The sequence below is a fragment of the Urocitellus parryii genome, chromosome 14, assembly GCF_045843805.1.
Source record: "Urocitellus parryii isolate mUroPar1 chromosome 14, mUroPar1.hap1, whole genome shotgun sequence".
Taxonomy (NCBI): Eukaryota; Metazoa; Chordata; class Mammalia; order Rodentia; family Sciuridae; genus Urocitellus; species Urocitellus parryii.
The window spans coordinates 44142650-44162429 of NC_135544.1; the positions used below are offsets into that span (position 1 = coordinate 44142650).

The window sequence follows — 19780 nt, forward strand, 5'->3', positions numbered from 1 at the left end:
TCTTTGATTATGTATTTTCAATATAAAATACATAATATGCAAATTTAAAACATGATGTGTAAACAAAAATAAGTATTTAAACAGATAACTGACTAAATAAACCATCTAAGGCATGGTACGACAATTAAGAAAATATATTCAACTGATTATTGATAACGACAGTGTCGTTAGTGTATTCTATAAAGTTGCTGAGAACAGTGAATTAGCAGATTGATTCATTGCTCCCAGGAAATTATAGTGTTAGGTTTTTGTAAGATTCTAGTCATAAAATTTTTATCAACCAATCAGTACATAGCCTTGTTTTATGTGTGTTTCTATTTAAGGACACCTTAATATACTGGCAATTCATGAACACCAAACTCACAGCCAACAACGCTATGACTCATTCCTGAGTGAGGCTTATCTAACACACGTTTTCCCAGTAAAGCACATCACAGCTGGTAATATCCATGTTAGGTGCTCTATGCGTGACTTTAAATGATTCCAAAAACATGATGAATATTTATTTTTGGCTTGCACAAATTTTACTGAATAGGCAAATTTGCAAATAAAATCAAGTGTACATGAATTTTAGTGCTAGCTGGTGTGATACTTGGTCAATGGCCTAAGCTCAGTTTCTATATCTAGATTTAGGCAACTCTAAATCCTTATCAGTTTCAGATTTAGGAGGACTCAGGATCTCCAGCCTAAATTCAGTCACACAGCCTACCAAGTCCTCTAAATCTAACTTATCTGTCTAGGATTGTATCCTTCTTCATAGAAACCTACATACTTTTGATCCTAAAAGGTGATCTTAATTTCCATCCACGAGACTTCATTAATTTTCATTCAAACACCTACATCTATCTATCCATCTGTTCTATTATCAACTATTAATCTTGAAGTCATTAGTGCTGGAGATATAGGCATCAGCAACAGGTAAAATCCTTATCCTTTGGTGATTAATCATATTTTAGTGAGACCATCACTAATACCATAACCTTGGGAATTAGGATCTCAAAGTATAAATTTCAGGGCATGCAAACATTCAGGCCAAAGCACTTTTCAAATAGTATAAATATTTGGTCCCTCCAAAAAGGTCCTCTTCTCAAAGATGCCCGAAATTCATTAACAAAGATACTTAGGCTTATGTTCTTTACTTATATTAAAATCCAGGTCATACTGGGAAAGATGAAACTGTGGCATAAATTCCCAGAAAGGTATGAACTAAGGAGAAATATATTCATACCCAGAATGTCACCATTGAGATCCTAACTCCCAAGGTGATAGTATTAGGAGGTAGGGGTAATTTAATTTTCTATTAAGCCAATATTGAAGTTCAGTTCCTGAAACTAATAATGAACATATAAACATATAAATGAACATATAAACATGTAAACAAACAGATTCATGGCATAAATTCCAGTTGTTGTAAATATAATGAAATAAAATGAAAGAGTGATGGTTTAAAAACTGTAGGGTAAGAAAATGTTTTAAAGCATTATGAGCAAGTAGTTTTAAAGAAGGCAATACACCAGGCACAGTAGTGCAGGCCTGTAATCTCAGCAACTCAGGAGGCTGGATGCAGAAGGATCCCAACTTCAAGACCAGCCTCAGCAACTCAGTGAGGCCCTAAGCAACTTGGTGAAACTCTATCTCAAAAACAAAAACAACAATAACAAAAAAAATTAAAGTGCTGGGTGTGAGGCTAAGTGGTAAAATGCTTCCATGTTCAATCCCCAGTATAAAAAAAAAAGCAATAAACAGAGATCTGAATGATGTGAGGGAGGAATAAGAGCAAAGATCTAGAGGTAGGTAAATATCAGTGTCAAAAGCCATGAAATAGGAAGGTCCTGGATGCTAGCTGACATAGGAAGAGAGAGAAGGATATTAAAGACTGAATTGCAGAGTGTCTTGCTCCATAATTGAGTCTGGATTTTACTCTAGGTTTGATGTAAACCAGGAAGGTGATTGTAAGTAATGTCGTCACCATCACCTTAACTTGAAACAGCATCATTCTGGCCATTCTATAGAGAACAGGACAGGTAGGGAAAGAGTTGAGACCTGAGGTGCTCAGCAAGAGTTCCAAATGAAGAGGTGAGGACAGGGACAGGGTGGCAGCCAGGAATTGTTACGAAGTCATGATGTATGTGCATAATTCGAAGACAAAGCTAATGGAATATGCTCAGAGCCTCACGAGGAGGCTTAAGGGAAAAAAATAGAATTAAGGATATTCTGTAGGTAAATGGTGACACCAAATGCTGAGGTAGAACTCAGGTGAGTTGAGGAAGAGTGGTTGTAATGAGGATGATAAAAATTTGGTGTGGTTACGCATTGAAATATGCCCAGTATCTAAGTGAAACAGGCAGAAACATAAGGGATATATGGCAAAATGAAGAAAGGACAGGAAACTGTAGAAAACAAAAGGTATTATCAGTCAGACTATTACCTGACTTTTCTCAGTCCCAAAGCATAGTAATCATGTATATTCATTTAATTGGCCAACAAGTATTAAGTGACATGTCAGGTACAGCCTAGTTGCAAATGCTTCCTATTTGTCCATAACCTATCCTGTTTTTGAAGAATATCACTGTTATTGCATTGATACATAAAAAATAAAATAAAAGCACAGACAGCCAAGCCAGTAATTTCATCTTTCCTTGTTCTTAGGTGCATGGGATGAATGCCTTGTCTGACATCATTTCTGTAATGAGAGGATTCCATAACCGAATGAGTTATATATTGAAAGACAGCTAATGTCTTAATTCTTGAAATATCCCAAAAATACAGGTAATATGACCATTGGGTAGATAATTTTTCAATAATCAGTTCCAGTCTGAATTGCAGGTGAAAATCTTTCATTCAATCTCAGTTCCTTGTTAACTAGTCTATCTAAACAATATTTGCACTCCTATGTGTCCATGAAATAACAAAATTCAAATGGGAGTCAGATAATTTCAGAACCAAGATTTCCAAAAATGGAAAGTAGTTTTGAGCATAAAATACAACATCCTGATCAAAGCAGAGACATTTTTTTTTTCATGTTGAGAAATATATCTAGGAAACTAAATGACACACGGAAGGGGAAGAAGATAGAGAAAAGTACAAAAGAAGTACAGAACGCCAGCTTACAGAGAGTGTGTGAAGATCTCTGGGCTTATGAAAATGTCTAGATTCCCCTGAGGCTCCTGTTATAGATCCACAGCCTGGACCCTGATCATTGCCCTCCATGGCAAGAGCAACCTAGCTGTTGATAGACAGGGGCCCTTTACTGCCTTTTGACAACTTACACAGTAAATCAAGCTTCTGATCAGCGTAGAGAGAATCTTCAATCATGGCATCTAGATCCAGCACCATCTCATTGTTCGTCTTCACTTCTTCACCTTGGCCTCTATTTCTCAAGTGACTATTTGATTCAAACATGCTCTAGAGTCCCTGGAAAACTCCCCCATTTCTTATCTTCAAATCACTACTTCAGTTTCTCTTGTTCCACAAAACATTACACTTTCACCAGCTTGGGCCTAGTCATTTGAGACCCTGACTTTGATCCAGAATTCTGATTCATCTTTAGTTTATTCTACCCCTTCATCTAATAATAAAATGGTGCCTCTGATCTTCCTGACAAATATTTTTGATGAAGTTGAAAACTCCTAAGAACACTTGGATTTCTATATTTGATGTAAACAATGATCTGTGTTAACAGGTAAAAAGCAAAAAAAAAAAAAAAAAAAGGATTTTTCTCCCAACAACAAAAAGATTGTCTACCTTTTAACCTCTTAGAAGAGAAATAAAAGTTCTATTATTTAATGGACCCTCCAAGTAGTCTTGTGAAATAAGCCCACACATTTGTCAAAAATTAAAAAAAAAACCCTATTGTCAGCACTTCAAACATCCTAATTTAAATAGCGAAGTTAATGTAAACTCGCTTTAATCTTCTTAAAAAAGTCTGTAGCAAGAGGAAAGGGAGAAAAAAATTTAAAAAACCTTTCGCTCTTGATGTTACATTTTATAGCTGATCCTTTGTTTCTTCACTGATTCAAAGGCCGATTCTCTGTTTCTTTACTGGTTTAATGAGGATTCCCTTAAATGCCACTGTCATTTATGGAGAAGATGCCCCATGAAGGTCACCTAAAAGACTTTACCTCAAAGGCCTGAAAGGTCAGTCCGACATGGTAGCCCTCAGAAACCGTTATTTTCCACACACACTCTTTCATCGGACGATAGTCATCAGGGTAATTAGGAGACTGAATCTGCCCTTCATTTCTGCGTATCTCACCTCCACAGATAGCTGAAGAAAGCAAAAATAAGGAAATAAATAGAACTAGACATGGCACTTCATTTTCATTTTCTATTAAGCCAATATTGAAGTTCAGTTCCTGTAACTAAGAACATAAAAACCAGGTTATAAAAAAAAAAAAAAATCAGAGTTGGCTGGTTATACTGTTGTGCAGATTTAGAGGGTAAAACATGTAGTTCTCTTAACTATAAACAGTAGATCACTCTCAGTCAAGGAATATATAATTGTTGATCACTCTTATGTCACATTTTCACCCCTGAAAAAATAAATATGTCTTAAACTTATATAAGCCTTTAGGAATTTTATAAATATATTCTATGTGAGTTTGTTCTATGATTTCCTGAACTGCTTTGACCGCAGGTAAAATAGCTCATCAGCAGACAAGCTTCACCCTGAACAGAACTGAATGGGCCTCTGGCAGTGAGCTAGCATCATGTGCTCAACATCTGTGGCTTCATCCAAATAATCCTCTTCACCACTGTGCAGTTAATCTTTAAAGCAAAATGCTTCCATTCACTTAAAAGTTTAAGGGAAGCAAAAATCTCTGTCTTGGAAATTACCTAAACTCCTATACAAGCAAGGGTCTCCGTTGTCTACCACATGGTGAGTAAGGGGCTGTTTTTAAAGCCAGGAAGCACAATGCTATCTTATTGTTTTAGAGAAGCATAGGACAAAGCATGCAATAAATTCTTCCTCGAATGCTGACTCTCTGATTTAGACAAAGCATGCTTTAGAAATGTGCACAATTACTTTCTGTGCAGTTTCCTATAATAGACTATTTCAGTAGTGCTGGGACCAAATACGTACAAAATCAGGACAAAGGAAAATAATGTCTTCATACTATTTTAATAGTATTGTGAAACAAATTTTAAACACTTTGTGCCATTTGGATTTTTTCCTCCCACACCTCTCTGAGCACATCTTGTTGTTACTATATCATTGATACAAGAAAAATGGCTGTTTTTAACAGTTTTAATGTCTGGAGATTTTTTTTATAAAAATAATTTGTGAATATTGAAATGCATGTTCACAAAATGTTATAATTTAAAACTTTTAAATATGGTCACAAAATCATTCTAATGAAATTGGGGGAAAAAAAGGACACTTAGCTGAGAGATCTAAAATATATTCATTTATTAACTTCAATGTGACTTGCCTTCATAGACAGCTGCAAACCCTTTTCCTACCCAGTTACTGCTGCTACGGAACTCAATCCACATTCTGCTGTCTGTAGAGGTAAGAACTTCAGGCACCTTGTCCCCACAGAATCTACCTAAAAGAAATGAAAGAATAAAGAGCACCAAATAAATATGATTCTGTGTTCTACTTGCTTTCTACATTAGCTACAAACTATACATATAAAACCTAGTTTGGCTAGTATCTCTATCCCTAGTGATCAGAGTCAGAATAGTGCCTTAATATTTATTTAATAAAGGTTAATAAAACATTCTCTTCATATATATTTATAAACTATCAAACAACTGATGTCAGTATTATCATCACATGTAGTAAGAAGAGTTAATTCAAAAAGGATATTTACAGATGGACCCATGATACATCAAGGTGAAAAACAGAAAAGACACAAGTCCCTGGAGACACTGGTTCAAGTCTCCATCTGGTCAGTAAGCAGGAGAGTGACTTGCTGACAAATGTGCTCCTGGTCCAAACAGAAGTTGGTTCTCTAGCCAGGGTCAATGAGAACCCATCAGGACAATGTCTGGAATACTCCAAGGAACTTACTGCATACACTATTTCATCTATAAAGCTGCAATTGGTGGAATTATAGGCAGAATAACCAACATTACTATAAGACTACAGTCTGAGATATGACGTTTTCTAATTGCATATCCAGAGGTAAAAATAATGAAAAATAGATGCAATACTAACTATTGTTTCTTCCTTTCTTATGCAACCCTTCCACAAAAATTCATTGCTTACTGTATGTCTACCTTGGGGTTCTAAGAACTCACATAATGACAAATGGTTAAATGTGACAAAGCACAAGAAATAATTCTATAAACACATGACATTTCTATCTACTTTTGTGTGCCTCTGAAAATGACATCATGCATAATTTTAATATGAGAAAACTGGTAGCCAATTTAAATAAAGCAAATTTATCAACAGTGAAAAGAAAGAACAATATCTTCCCAAGATGCAAAATGAATTAGAGGTTCCTATAGTGCATTTTAAGCTATAGTATGCATGAAAATTGCCAGGAAAATCTGTTAAAATTAAGCTCTCGCTCAGAGGATATGGACTATTTATAATTCCTGAGTTTTTATAATTCTTACACCTTTCCAGATGAATATAGGGCAAGCACTCTGAGGGCTAAAGTTTTTCAAGAAATGGTGGAGAAATCTTTTTACATGAAGACCATATCACATTGAGTCAGTCTGGTGGACATAACTCAAATTTTAGCTTCAGATTTATATGAGCTTAATGAAATGTTTCCTTTGGAATACACAAATGTATATAACATATGGCTTCATCTAGGCTAAGAGACTAAACGTACAAGACAATGTTTTCCTCAACCTGACTGTTCACATTACTTTAATTCTTCATTACTTCCCTATTTTTAAACATTTCCACAGATCTCCAACTTACTCAGGCTGCTGTCACTTTTAATCTAAGAGTGTCCATTCAGTAGGTTTGGGATGTTCAGAAAAAAGAAATCTGTCTAACACATCAACATGGCTAAACAAAGCTACTTCTAAAAATAAAAGAAGCCACAATCTAAAACAAAAAAAGGAAAAATTAAGAAAATATCCACATAGAAGCACAGATGCTCACAACAGCTCTCACCTCTTAAGTTAAACAGGGCAACAGTAAACCACCTCATACAAGTTAATAGTGTGGTCTGTGGTTAAGCACTGATGGCAGATTTACATGGGGACCAAATCTGGCTACAGCTAATGACACAAACTACAAGTGTTTTTGTTTTCTCAGCCACAGAAAAACTCTTGGAAGAAAACCCAGCAACATCTATAGAAACAATGAATATGCTTGGCACAGGAAGAATCTATCAAATACCTGACAGAACACAAGCTACTGCCTCAGCAAACACAGAACACCCACAGAATATATTCACACCTGATCTTGTTTTTGTTTCATCAAAATGTTTGATCCTCAGCACCACATAAAAATAAAATAAAAATAGTATTGTGTCCACATACCACTAAAAAATAAATGTTTAAAAAATTATGAATTAAAAAATCACAATTATTAAGCTGAAAAAACAGGAGCATACTGAAGAATTATCATTATAACCCTAATATATGAAAAAGCTATGCTCAAGCATTACGTTCAGATCCAAATATCCACCTGTAGTTAAGTCAATTAATCAATGTATTCATTTCTCTGAGTGTGTTTGGAAAAGGGGAGTCGAAATAAAAGCAATGTAGACTACATACATTTAAACTCTAAGATGACGCTCGAGAGAATGGATGGTCTCTGTACAGGACAGAATACTTGTGTAACCACATAGGAGATAAGTAAGCACTTACCAAGGAGAGGTGACTTCCTCCAGTACCCATCTCTTACTTCAATGTAGTCATACCAACACAAACTACTCTTGTATAGGTCCATTGTGGTAAAATTTAAGACAATCTGTAAGATGGAGGAAAACAACACACAAAGTAAAAATGATCGTAATTTGAATCCTGGAAGGAAGGAACCAAAACTACAGTGAAAAGGAACTTACAGCTATTTCTTTCTTTTTTCTATATTTTAATCACCCTAATATTTTTTTCTTAAATTCCCCCAAACCATATTTTCTCATTTTCATTAATAATTCCAATAGAAGCACAATGTTTATAACTAGAAGGAATTAAATTAACCCAACGTTCTGTAAAGTGAATTTGAACAATTAATTGCACAAATAAAACAAATCTTCATTTGAATAGTTTATTATTAATTTTCTATGATAAATATGATTTAAACTATGAAGAATTCCAATGTTTTCATGAATATCTTCTTTTTAATAATTTATTTCAAAGACAAACAGTCAGATATCTATAATTATGTTAAAAATAACCACTGGGTGCCATTTTCCCAGAACGTAATATCATTGTGTATGTTGAAATGTTTAAATGCAGTCCTAGCATTTAAATGTATCCTTGAAACTATAATAAAACTCATATGTCACTACTCTTCTTAAGGTCCAAGAATACGTATTCAAAGCCTTTCAAGTTAGATTTTGTACATGACCTTTATTCTGTACTTTGTTTTGGAATGATGCTGCTTTTTGTAAAGATAATTCAAGAGCAATTCTAGGAAAGATAATGTTTTCATTGCTTCATAAAAGTTCTTTACTTTTCAAAGAATTAACTCTTTATTTACTTGATTACAACAAAAGTACAATCAATCTAATGTTAGAAATGTGCTCAAATTAAGTAAAATTCATTTGGGAATCATTTTGTGTGTTCAAAACTCATTCTAACTCGGTTCTGCTTAAATTATCTAATATGCTTATGGCTCATAGTATACCTGTTTTTTTTTCCTGTTGACATTGAAATGGACTTTTCCCAAATACAACAAATTATGAATATTTGAAATGTTTCTATTATAAAATAATAATTTATAACAATATTCAAAGAGCTCAAAGAAAATGCTGGTTATAAAAAATCTAAAGGAATAATGAAAGAGATAAAATATATAATCAATAACCCTGAACCTATATTACAGAAAAATCCTACCAATATTGTGAAGAAAACATATACTTCTTCCCTTCTTAAACACAATATTTGACAAAAATTTAAGTACTAATTATGGCAAATCAATCCTAGCTTGCCTACTCCTTCCTAGTATGAAGACACAATATCACACACAAAAAATTTCTCTTAGTATCTTCTATCTAGGTGCACAGCTTCAATTATTCATATAGATTAACATCTACTTTTTAATTAATGTACTAAGAAACAAAATTCTACCAAGGATGAAAAAATAAGAGATACTTTTTAAAATATAATACAGCATGCATTATTATTTAATTAGTACTTATTCACTTGTTACTATTAGTGTTTACTTTTAATAGTTATTTTTATCATTCCATTTTGAAGCTTATCTATTTTTCCTTCAATTTTTTAGTTTCAAATATTTTCAAAGACTGTTTGAAAAAATTTCCCAAATAGGGGCTAGGGCTGTAACTCAGTGGCAGACTGCTTGCCTAGCACATGTGAGGCACTGAATTTGATCCTTAGCACCACATAAAAGTAAACAAAATAAAGGCATTCTGTACATTTATAACTACAGGAAAGTTTTTTTTTTTAATTCCCTAAGTGTCCAAGGGTAAAGTACTGATCATTTTTTCTTTCTTTTTCAAAATCTTCAACACTTGATTGTCAAAACGCTTTAGTTTCTAAATTATTTTCTCCAAGTTACCCAAATATTTTCTTCTCCCATGCAACCTCAGATTATTCTCGGGATACAGTGGGAGAATAATTTCTGGCTTTTTCACTTAACTGTGTGTTTACTTTAAGTCTGCTACAAATAGGGAATACCACCACTGCCTGATATTAAGTTTCATTCTGCATTCATATTTTCCCTATAGCAACCACCAGAGTTTCAACTCCATATGATCTCATTTGTTATCATTTGTTATAGTGGAGACAGCAAAAGTAGAAACAGACACAAAAAAGATAACCATGGATCATTTTGTGGCTCCTCTCTCTGCTTCAAGGGGAGTTTTTACAATGGTGTGAAAATAGTTTCAATTTCCTCCTGCATGAGGAAAAAAAAAATTGATGAATTGGATGTATATCATCAAATTTCATCCCAAATTAAAAACGACATGGTTGGATTGTTAATAGTTAATATTCGAATACTTAGAATAAACACACACAACACAACACACACACACAAACATACACACACACACACACAGGAAAGGGGATAACTGAGCAGAAAAGTTTCCTATCTTGTTTTTAATCTTCTAGTTTAAACTCCAAGCACCGTGGAGGAACAAAACCGGCCTGACACTAATATAAAACACAGAGTTCTTTAGAAGTAGAAAATGTAATAAAGATAGGTTTTCTAAAATCAAATCTCCCAGGCTCTGACTATAGAAGTAAAATTCTGGCCTTTGACTAAAATTGCCAGCAGAATTCATACTTGCATTACAAATCAAAAGCACTTGGAAAATATTTTGTTGTTTCATATTATGCTATTTTATGCAAACATATTGCATCTTTAAAAGAAAGATAAAATGAATACTACATAGTACAATTATACAAATATTTTATTTCAGATGGTAAATATAAGTATCAAGTTAAAATTAACCATCTTCCCTTGGAACATGAGATGGAGGAGATTCAAAGAACAGTTCTCATGTTTCCTGTGATCTGTTAGGAGTCTAGTTGCAACATTAAAGTGATACAATTGCTGTTAAATTTGCTTATTAAAAACTTTGCTTCACAAAGCTGCAGAGTGAAGAATCTTGAAGAAAGACAGAGCAACAGCTCAAGGGACTGGATGTCTGCAAGTCTCCGGAGAAAAATGTAATCGACTAACTTTTGTCCATGCAATTAAGACATTATCGATTACCTAAACAAAGTCCATGGGCACCATAAAATGGCCAATTACAATAACATTTACATCTTTAGAGCTGAGGAGAGGGAAGATGCAGACATTGCCAACCGGATTGATTATTAAATGGCTCTTTAGATAGAGAGAGATTAGATTCAAAAGCAACAAGATGAAATAGATTGTTAGGTTCCAACCCAAAGAAACCTAAACAAGTCTAATAAACTTTCTGGATTGACTACAGCTTTTTCTCTCAGAAATAAGGCTCATGGGGAGTAGATCAGAGATTGGTACAGGATCTGCCTGCAACCTACTTTTGTGAATAAAGTATTATTGCATCCATTCCCTTACTATATCAACCATGTCTGCTCTTGCACTACAATGCTAGAAATGAGCATTTGAACAAAGACTATCTACCCTCTAAAGGCAAAAATATTTACTCACCAGAAAAGTTTGTCAATCCCTACAATAATTAATTGCTATAATTAAATAATAATCATTATGTATTAATTATATATTTAATAATAACATATTATAATGTGTTAATTAATAATTAATACATTAAATTTTTGTTCAGTTCTGAAATTGTATTGTAGTAAAGGGAGAAATAATTAACATCTCTTCCTACAATTAAAGCTGTTCTGGAGTAGGAATCAAAAGACCTTGGGTTCAAGTTCGAGCTTTTCAGTTTGCTAATTTACTTAAACTTTATATCAAATGAATCTTCTTACCATCTCAGATATCATCCTATCAGATTTGTCCCATCAAAATTAAATCCAATCACATGTAGAAAAATACATAGAGAATACTAAAGCATTAAGATGTTCATTTCATGGTAAATATTCAGGCATCCATCACAACATACATTTTGAAAAAAAAATATAAGAAATTTTCATCCAATTTTATGAAGTCAACTATTCTAGGAAATATAAAAATGTGATTTTAAAGTTTCACAGAAAAAAATAGTGATATTAAAATAAGGGGCTCTCAAAATTCATAGAATGGACAGAAGAACTTGGGGCTTTCCTTGAAGTTCCTGCCTTAGATTATTTGCATAACCTCAAGTAGACCCTAGCCTAGTTGTGGAACCTTGGGGAGACCCAAATTTCAATCAGGAATTATTTATTTCAGAGATAGAAACAAGAGTGCGACTATGTTATTAAAACAATTTATTGCTTAAACTCATGTGATAATATTTTGATTTTGATTTTTGTCATCACCTACTAGTTACCAAAATATTTCCTTATACCTCTCCTTAATCCCCACTCCTACCACATATCTGGTTAGTTCCTAAATGCACACCCCTGCCTAGAAGCTTTTACATAGCCAATGATATAATGGCTTCCAGTGGTTTTTAGCTTCACTTGTCTCCAGCACGTTCTACACTTATAGTCACATGAATCTCAGTAAAGTCTGGATCCCATCAACGCCTGGTTATCAAAAACTCTCGAGTCCAAATCCACCTTTTCCACTTTCTCTCTCACAATCTCCACCACATAAGATTTATTCTACTCATTCCTAACTTCTTACAGTTGTGCTCTGAAAAAGCATCCCAGTTTTAGCTTAGGTTCCCCAAGGTGTGCTGAAGTCTACCTGCATTTCACATTCACTTTCCCTGGGCCTTGAAACTCTTTACAACCACCCCATCTTCCAACTCTTCAGTCATGCTAGAATCTCCCAATAAAATCTGAGCTCTCTTCAGAACCCAAGTTGCATCTTGGTTTCTTCAGTAATTTTTCATCCTAGCAATTATATGACTATTATTACTTTGTGAAGTTCTTGATAGCAAGGATTTATTTGGCACATCAGAAAAATACATCTCTTTTTAAAAAAAGAATCAAAATTTTTATGCATCAGAAAATATTTATCTATTTTAATAGAATCAAAAATATATATAGTGATTGTTGAATTTACATGGTGCCTTTGGCAATATAAATTATTGTGAATTGACCCCTTAGATATAAAACATAGATGAGGGATCAAAAAGAAATGTTTGCAAAAAGAAAAGAGTCAAAGGATAGACTTTAAATGAGTTGGACAGAAAATAGAGAATATATTAGTTCTATTCAAGACATAAGCAATCTGCCCTTGTTCAAAGATCAATCAGATCCAAGGGATAGAAGAATCAATACTGTGTGTTCCCATCAGCAAAATACAGCCATATTCTTAGCTGTACATTCTTGATTTCAACCAGCATGAACTGTGCAACATCTAGCATAGGCTTAGATCAAACAGGAATTTTTATACTTGGAGACTCAATCCTAGAAAGACATATGTGAACTGACAACTTTATTTTTTAATTGTGGTAAAATATACATGACATCAAATATATAATTTTAGCCACTTTTAAGTGTACAGTTCGGTAGCATTAAGTACATTTTACATTGCTGTAAAAGACAGACCTATTAGTACTATTTATTGAAAAAATCCATTTTTTCAAATTCACTTGAAAACTCATCTCTTTAAATAAGCAAATAAGTCTTTTATTCTCACAGGCATAATTCTAACCTTTTTGGATTATTCATTGATGCAGAATCCCCTTTGACATTACAGCTGAATTTGAATCACTGAAGCTTCATAACATTTTTCTACCATCGTATATAGTGCAGACCACTTCACCTCATTAACATTGTTTTCAAATTTTCTTCTGTTATTCCAACTCTTCTATTTTTTAATAAACTCTAGAAAAATTTGGTTCAAGTATGAAACAAAAAGCTAATGGAAATTTGTTGGTATTATATTAAAACTATACATTAATTTGGGAAAAACTGAAAATTTGACTATACCATAACTTTACATCTTGGGACATGATATGTCATTCTGTTTATTTTAGTCCCACAACAATATCTTCAGTTTTCTAAAATAAATTTCATTTTAATGTATTTCTTCTTGTTCAAACACCTCTAGTCCTGCTTATATTTTTAGCTGATCACTTTGAAGTTTTGAGAAAAGAAAATGATTTCTATACAACTAAAAAAAGAAAAAGTTCCAAATGGCCACCCACAGATGATGGTAAAACAAAATGCAGTATATACATACAATGGAATATTATTCAGTCTTTAAAAGGAAAGAAATCCTGTCATTTTCCAACACGGATAGACTTTGAAGAAATAATGCTTTGCAAAATAAGTCAGTTGCAAAGGAGACATGTTATATGCTTCTAATTATATGAGATATCTCAAGGTTTCTAAGTAGTCAAGTTTACAGAAACATTGTATAGTGGTGGTTACCAGGTGCTGACAGGAGTTGGAAAAGGGAATTTCTTATTTAATGAGTACAGATTTGATCTGCAAGATGAAGACATTTTGGAGATTTATCTCATTATAATGTGAGTACATATACTAAACATAACTGAACCGTACATTTAAAGAGGATCAAGATGGTTAATCTTATATGCTTTTATACACAATTTAAAAATTGGTAAAATATTTGCACATTGTAAAAGAAACTGGGGCTGGGGTTGTGGCTCAGTGATAGAGTGCTTGCCTGGCAAGTGTGAAGCACTGGGTTTGAGTCCTTAGCACCACATAAAAAATAAACAAAATAAAGGTATTGTATCCATTTACAACTAAAAAAAAATTTAAAAAAGAAATATTCACTGCAAAAAGACAATAATGCCTCTTTTATATGAAGAAAAAACAGGCATGAACAAAACATGAACATATTGAAGACAATCTGAATTAAAGGATCCTTTTATGTTTTGAGAAGAAGGTAAATACACTAAATAAATATAACTGTTAAATAAGCAAGCTGGTAGAAAGAGGTATCGTTGTATAATAAAATATATATTTAAAAGTTTCAAACCGATAGAAAGAAAAATTTAACCAGATAAAAATATAATTCAATACATAAGAAAGCATAAAAGAAAGAACGAACAAAAGGGAAGGACATATAATGTGCAAATAAGAAATGGTAATACATTATTAATCACTTAAAGGTAACTGTGAATTATCCCTGGAGTTAAGGACACAACTTGTCATCATGTATGAAATAAAAAATAAGACCAGACTGTTTGCTGTCTAAAAGAGACACCCCTGAAACAAAGGGTCAAAAAGTGAAAAAAATCTTTAGAGCAGGACAGAGATTCACCAGGCAAACATATTAATCAAAATAAAGTGTAGCTTTATTGATATCACAAAAAATAGAGTTAAACTAAGCCATGACTAGAGATAAAGAGATTCACCCTGTAATAAAAACAATCTAAGAGGAAGATATAATATTCTAAAGTAATACTCTAAATTTATATATATGTATATAGATAGATATAGATTAAAATGTATAAAACAGATGTGAAAAACCGTGAACAGCAATTAAGAAATCTACCAAGTAGTGACAAATATTGCCACACCTTTCTAATTATTTGATAGATCAAGCAGACAAAAACAATAATATTGAGACTATTTCAACTATACAATTAGAAAAACTAATTATATATATATATATATATATATATATATATATATATATATATATAAATTTTGCACCCAACCATTGCACAAAATATATTCTTAAAGCACAGATTATTTCATGGATATTGGTCACTTCCAAGGTCATACTAGCCTGAAGCTATTTCAATGACTGAAGCATATTGACTGTAGTCCCTCATCCAAAGATGACTAAAAGAGAAATTATTAATAAGCAAACTGGAAAAAACATATTTGAAATTTTTAAAAAATGTTACTAAAAATATGTGTGTTGAAGAAAAAATAATAGAACACATAAAATATCTAGAATTTTAAAATAACAAAAATACTATAGGTCAAACTGGTGGAATTCCAATTAAGTAGTACTTAGAGGTAAATTATCACTCCTATACTATTTATGCTCGAAAAGAAAAGATGCTTGAAATTAATAATTTAGACTTCCAATTTAAGTTAAAAAAAGAATAAACTTGGGCTGGGGTTGTGGCTCAATGGCAGAGTGCTTGTCTCATATGTGTGAGGCACTGGGTTCAATTCTCAGCACTGCATATAAATAAAAAAATAAATAAAGGCCTATTGACAACAAAAAAATATTTTTAAAAGAATAAACTCAAATGTTGGAAAAATAAAACAAATACAAGGTATAAATATGAATTACTATTGTTCATTGACCACTTTTAACAACCAATTTATTCAGTAATTGGCATAAATAATAGCAAGAAAAATAAGAGAAAGAATAACAGATTTGTTGCTTTTATTCCTATTTACAACATTATGGAAAATACAATTTTCCTGGTAATCATACAAACAAGAAAAAAATAAATTACTCTTGAATGCTAATGGTATGAGTATTTCCAATTGCCTAAGAGAAACACTAATTCCCAAATATTAATTTGTTGTTGTGAACTGATTTAATTTGATAAATCTTGATCCCAAATTTTTCAGATTCTACAGGTTTTTCTTTTTAAAAAATTAGTTTTAAACTTCCTCTCAAAATTTACCATCATTTAAAATTTGCTCTTTAGTTCCTTTTTAAAAATAATTTTCATAATATATTTTCAAGAAATTATTGAAAGAACATAAATAGCAACTGGTCCACACTTATAAGTAAATTAAAACAGAGACAGAATTACAATTCTTAAATTAAAAACAGCTAAATAAAGATCTATGCTTGTACTCATGGATTTCAAGTTATATCTAATGTTTTGTGCATAAAACTTATGTTTTTGAGGTATTTTATTCAAAGAACTTACACTGTGAATAACACAAAACCCTGTAGACATGATATTCTTCAACTACATTCAATTATCACAGGAATCTTGAATATTTTTAGCTGAAAATTCATTTCACTGAAACTAATGAATATATTTAAGACTTTCCAGATTAATTAAAGGATCAAAGTCATGTAATAACTAGTAGAAAATAAAGATAAATCTCAATACACATTTGTTAATATTAAATAAATATGAGTATCAATATAAACCAGAGGTGAGCTTTCAAAATAGAATTCAGAAATTAATGGATTAATTTTTTAAATTAAGGTACATATAAGCACAATGCTACTTCTGGTTGGCAATTTTCAAATTTCTAGCAATTTCAAATTTTATACCCAACAAACTAAATATGATAAAGAAAATTTTGCCTTCCTTTGCAATTCTTGTGTGGTTAACTCCACTTTCTTGTCTTCATGATCTGTTACTTCCAACAAAATATTGAAAAAGAAATGGTGGTAGTAGATATTCTTGTTTTTTAAACTACCTCAAAGGAAACAGTTTCCCTAATAAAAATGATTTTTTGTGATAATTTTTGTTGATTCTGTAAAATTAAGAAAGTATCCTACTCTTTTAGTTTGCTTGGGGTATGCTACTGTTGTTATTAAATCATTAGAATTTTTCTCTTGGTTTTAGATACTCATCTAATGTTTATACACACATATATTTTACTGATACATTATGGATGCATGACACACATGCATACAAGCATATATATCAACACTTGATTTGGTAGTTTTGATGGAATTATATCCATATTCACATGTGAATCTGGATTACAAATTTCCTTTCTTATGCTGTCCTCATCAGGATTGGTATTAAGGTTTTATAACATAAGTAATAAGAGTACACCTTGCTAGAGATGTTGAACATTTTTTCATATATTTGTTAATTGATTGTATATCATCTTATGAGAAGTGTCTGTTCCATTTATTGATTGGATTATTTGTTTGTTTGTGTGCTTCAGATTTTTGAGTTATGTATCCTAGCAATTAGTGCTCTATTAGATGTGTAGTAAAAATTTGCTCCCATTCTGTAGGCTCTCTATTCACCTCACTGACTGTTTCTTTTGCTGAGAAGAAGCTTTTTAGTTTGAATCTATCCCACTTACTGATTCTTGATTTTAATTCTTGTGCTATAGGAGTCTTATTAAGGAAGTTGGGGCCTAATCCAACATGATAGAGATTAGGGCCTACTTTTTCTTCTATTAGGTGAAAGGTCTCTGGTTTAATTCCTGGGTCCTTGATCCATTTTGAGTTGAGTTTTGTGCATGGTAAGAGATAGATAGGGGTTTGATTTCCTTCTGTTTCATATGGATTTCCAGTCTCTAGCAATTAGAGAAATGCAAATCAAAACTACTCTAAGATTTCATCTCACTCCAATCAGAATGGCAGATATTAAGACTAAAAACAACAATAAGTGTTGGTGAGGATGTGGGGGGAAAGGCACACTCATACATTGCTGGTGGGATTGCAAATTGGTGTAACCAATATGGAAAGTAGTATGGAGATTCCTTGGAAAACTTGGAATGGAACCAACATTTGACCCAGCTATCCCTCTCCTCGGTCTATACGCAAAGGATTTAAAAACAGCATACTACAGGGACACAGCCACATCAATGTTTATAGCAGCACAATTCACAATAGCTAAACTGTGGAGCCAACCTAGATGCCCTTCAATGGATGAATGGATTTTAAAAAAATGTGTCATTTATACACAATGGAATATTACTCAGCAATGAGAGAGAATAAAATCATGGCATTTCGTAGGTAAATGGATGGAGTTGGAGAATAACATGCTAAGTGAAGTAAACCAATCCCAAAAGACCAAATGCCGAAAGTCTTCTCTGATATAAGGGTGCTGATTCATAATGAGGATGAGGGGTGGGCGTGGGGGGAATAGACTAACTTAGATAGGGCAAAGGGGTGGGAGGAGAAGGGAGGAGATAAGGGGTAGGAAAGACAGTGGAATGAGACAGACATTATTGCTCTAAGTACAAGTTTGAAAACACTAATGGTGTGACTCTACTTTGTGTTCAACCAAAGACATAAAAAATTGTGCTCTAGTTATGTAATATGAATTGAATCACATTCTGCTGTCATATATAACAAATTAGAATAAATAAAATTTTTAAAATTTAAAAAAGAGTACATCTTTATCTCCTGGAAGAGTTTATATATATAAGATTATGCTTATTTCTTCCTTCAATGCTGGGTTTATCTTACTAATGAAGCACTTTGAACACGACTTTTCATTGCTGAAAAAAAAACCCTAATAATTAAGATAACTAGTAATTCAATTTCTTTAATGGTTACAAAATTATTTGTTGCTTTTAGTTCTTTTGAGTAAAAACATGGTAAAATTTTGTAGGAATTTGCCCACATCTGACAACTTTTAAATTATTGGCATAATGTTCAAAATATTTTTATTTTCATTTTGGTATCTAAAGCATCTATTGTACAATAATCTCTCAAAATATTAAATAATTGTCCTTTCTGTAATTCTTCTTGATCTCTTGCCATTTATTTCCGTTTTCAAAATCAATTCAAACTAGCAACTTTGTTCATATTTTCTACCACTTTATTTTCATAACATTAGTTTATCTTTTATTATTTCCCTCCTTAATAGCTTTCCTTTCATTTTACTGCTCTTTCTTCTAGTCCTTTTATGTAGATACCTTGCTCATTGATTTTGGGTCTTATCCTTTTCTAATGTAAAAATTTAAGCCTATGAATTTTCTTCAAAGTACTGCTTTAGTTGGATGTTACAGGTTTGGTATTCAGTGTTGTTGTTTTTTTATAGTAGTTGAAAAGAGTTTCTAAGTTTTATTATAATTGCCTTAATTGAACATCTAGGTGTTTATTTCTTCATATTTTCATAGTTATCTTTCTAATGCTGCTTTTGAAATTAATTTCATGTCTGAGAATACAATTTTATTATATCAACCCTTTTATAGCATTTACAAATTTTTAAATCTTCCAAAAATTCCCAGAGTTTGAGCAATATCCATTATTATTTTTCTGAATACTTGAATGAAAGAAGAACAAAAGATAAAGCAAATTATATTTGAAAATGATGAACCTTTTCAGTATATGAGACTAAATAGAACTACCTTTTCCCCTGGGGTCACAGAAACTCTCCAGATGCAGTGTGTGTAAGAAGGGTAGCCATTTGGAAATCCTGGAGACGAAAGGTTGCCATTGGATTCTTGGAGAGTTTCTCCACATGCTGAAAGGAAAGAATACATAAGATTATTCTTTAATTTTTATGAAGAACGTAGATATCCCTAA

The 19780-nt window shown here is 32.4% G+C and overlaps 1 protein-coding gene across 1 annotated transcript in view; it reads right to left on the minus strand.

Annotated features, from left to right (window-relative positions):
* Nucleotides 1-19780, minus strand: part of Tll1 (tolloid like 1) — a 188356-nt gene that overhangs the window by 43315 nt on the left and 125261 nt on the right. Inside the window, exons 9-12 of the mRNA XM_077792620.1 lie at nt 19603-19718; nt 7783-7885; nt 5433-5549; nt 4122-4267 (exon numbers count right to left, since the gene is read on the minus strand). Of these exons, the coding sequence (XP_077648746.1) occupies nt 4122-4267; nt 5433-5549; nt 7783-7885; nt 19603-19718 (482 nt within the window). The remainder of the gene's footprint in view (nt 1-4121; nt 4268-5432; nt 5550-7782; nt 7886-19602; nt 19719-19780) is intronic.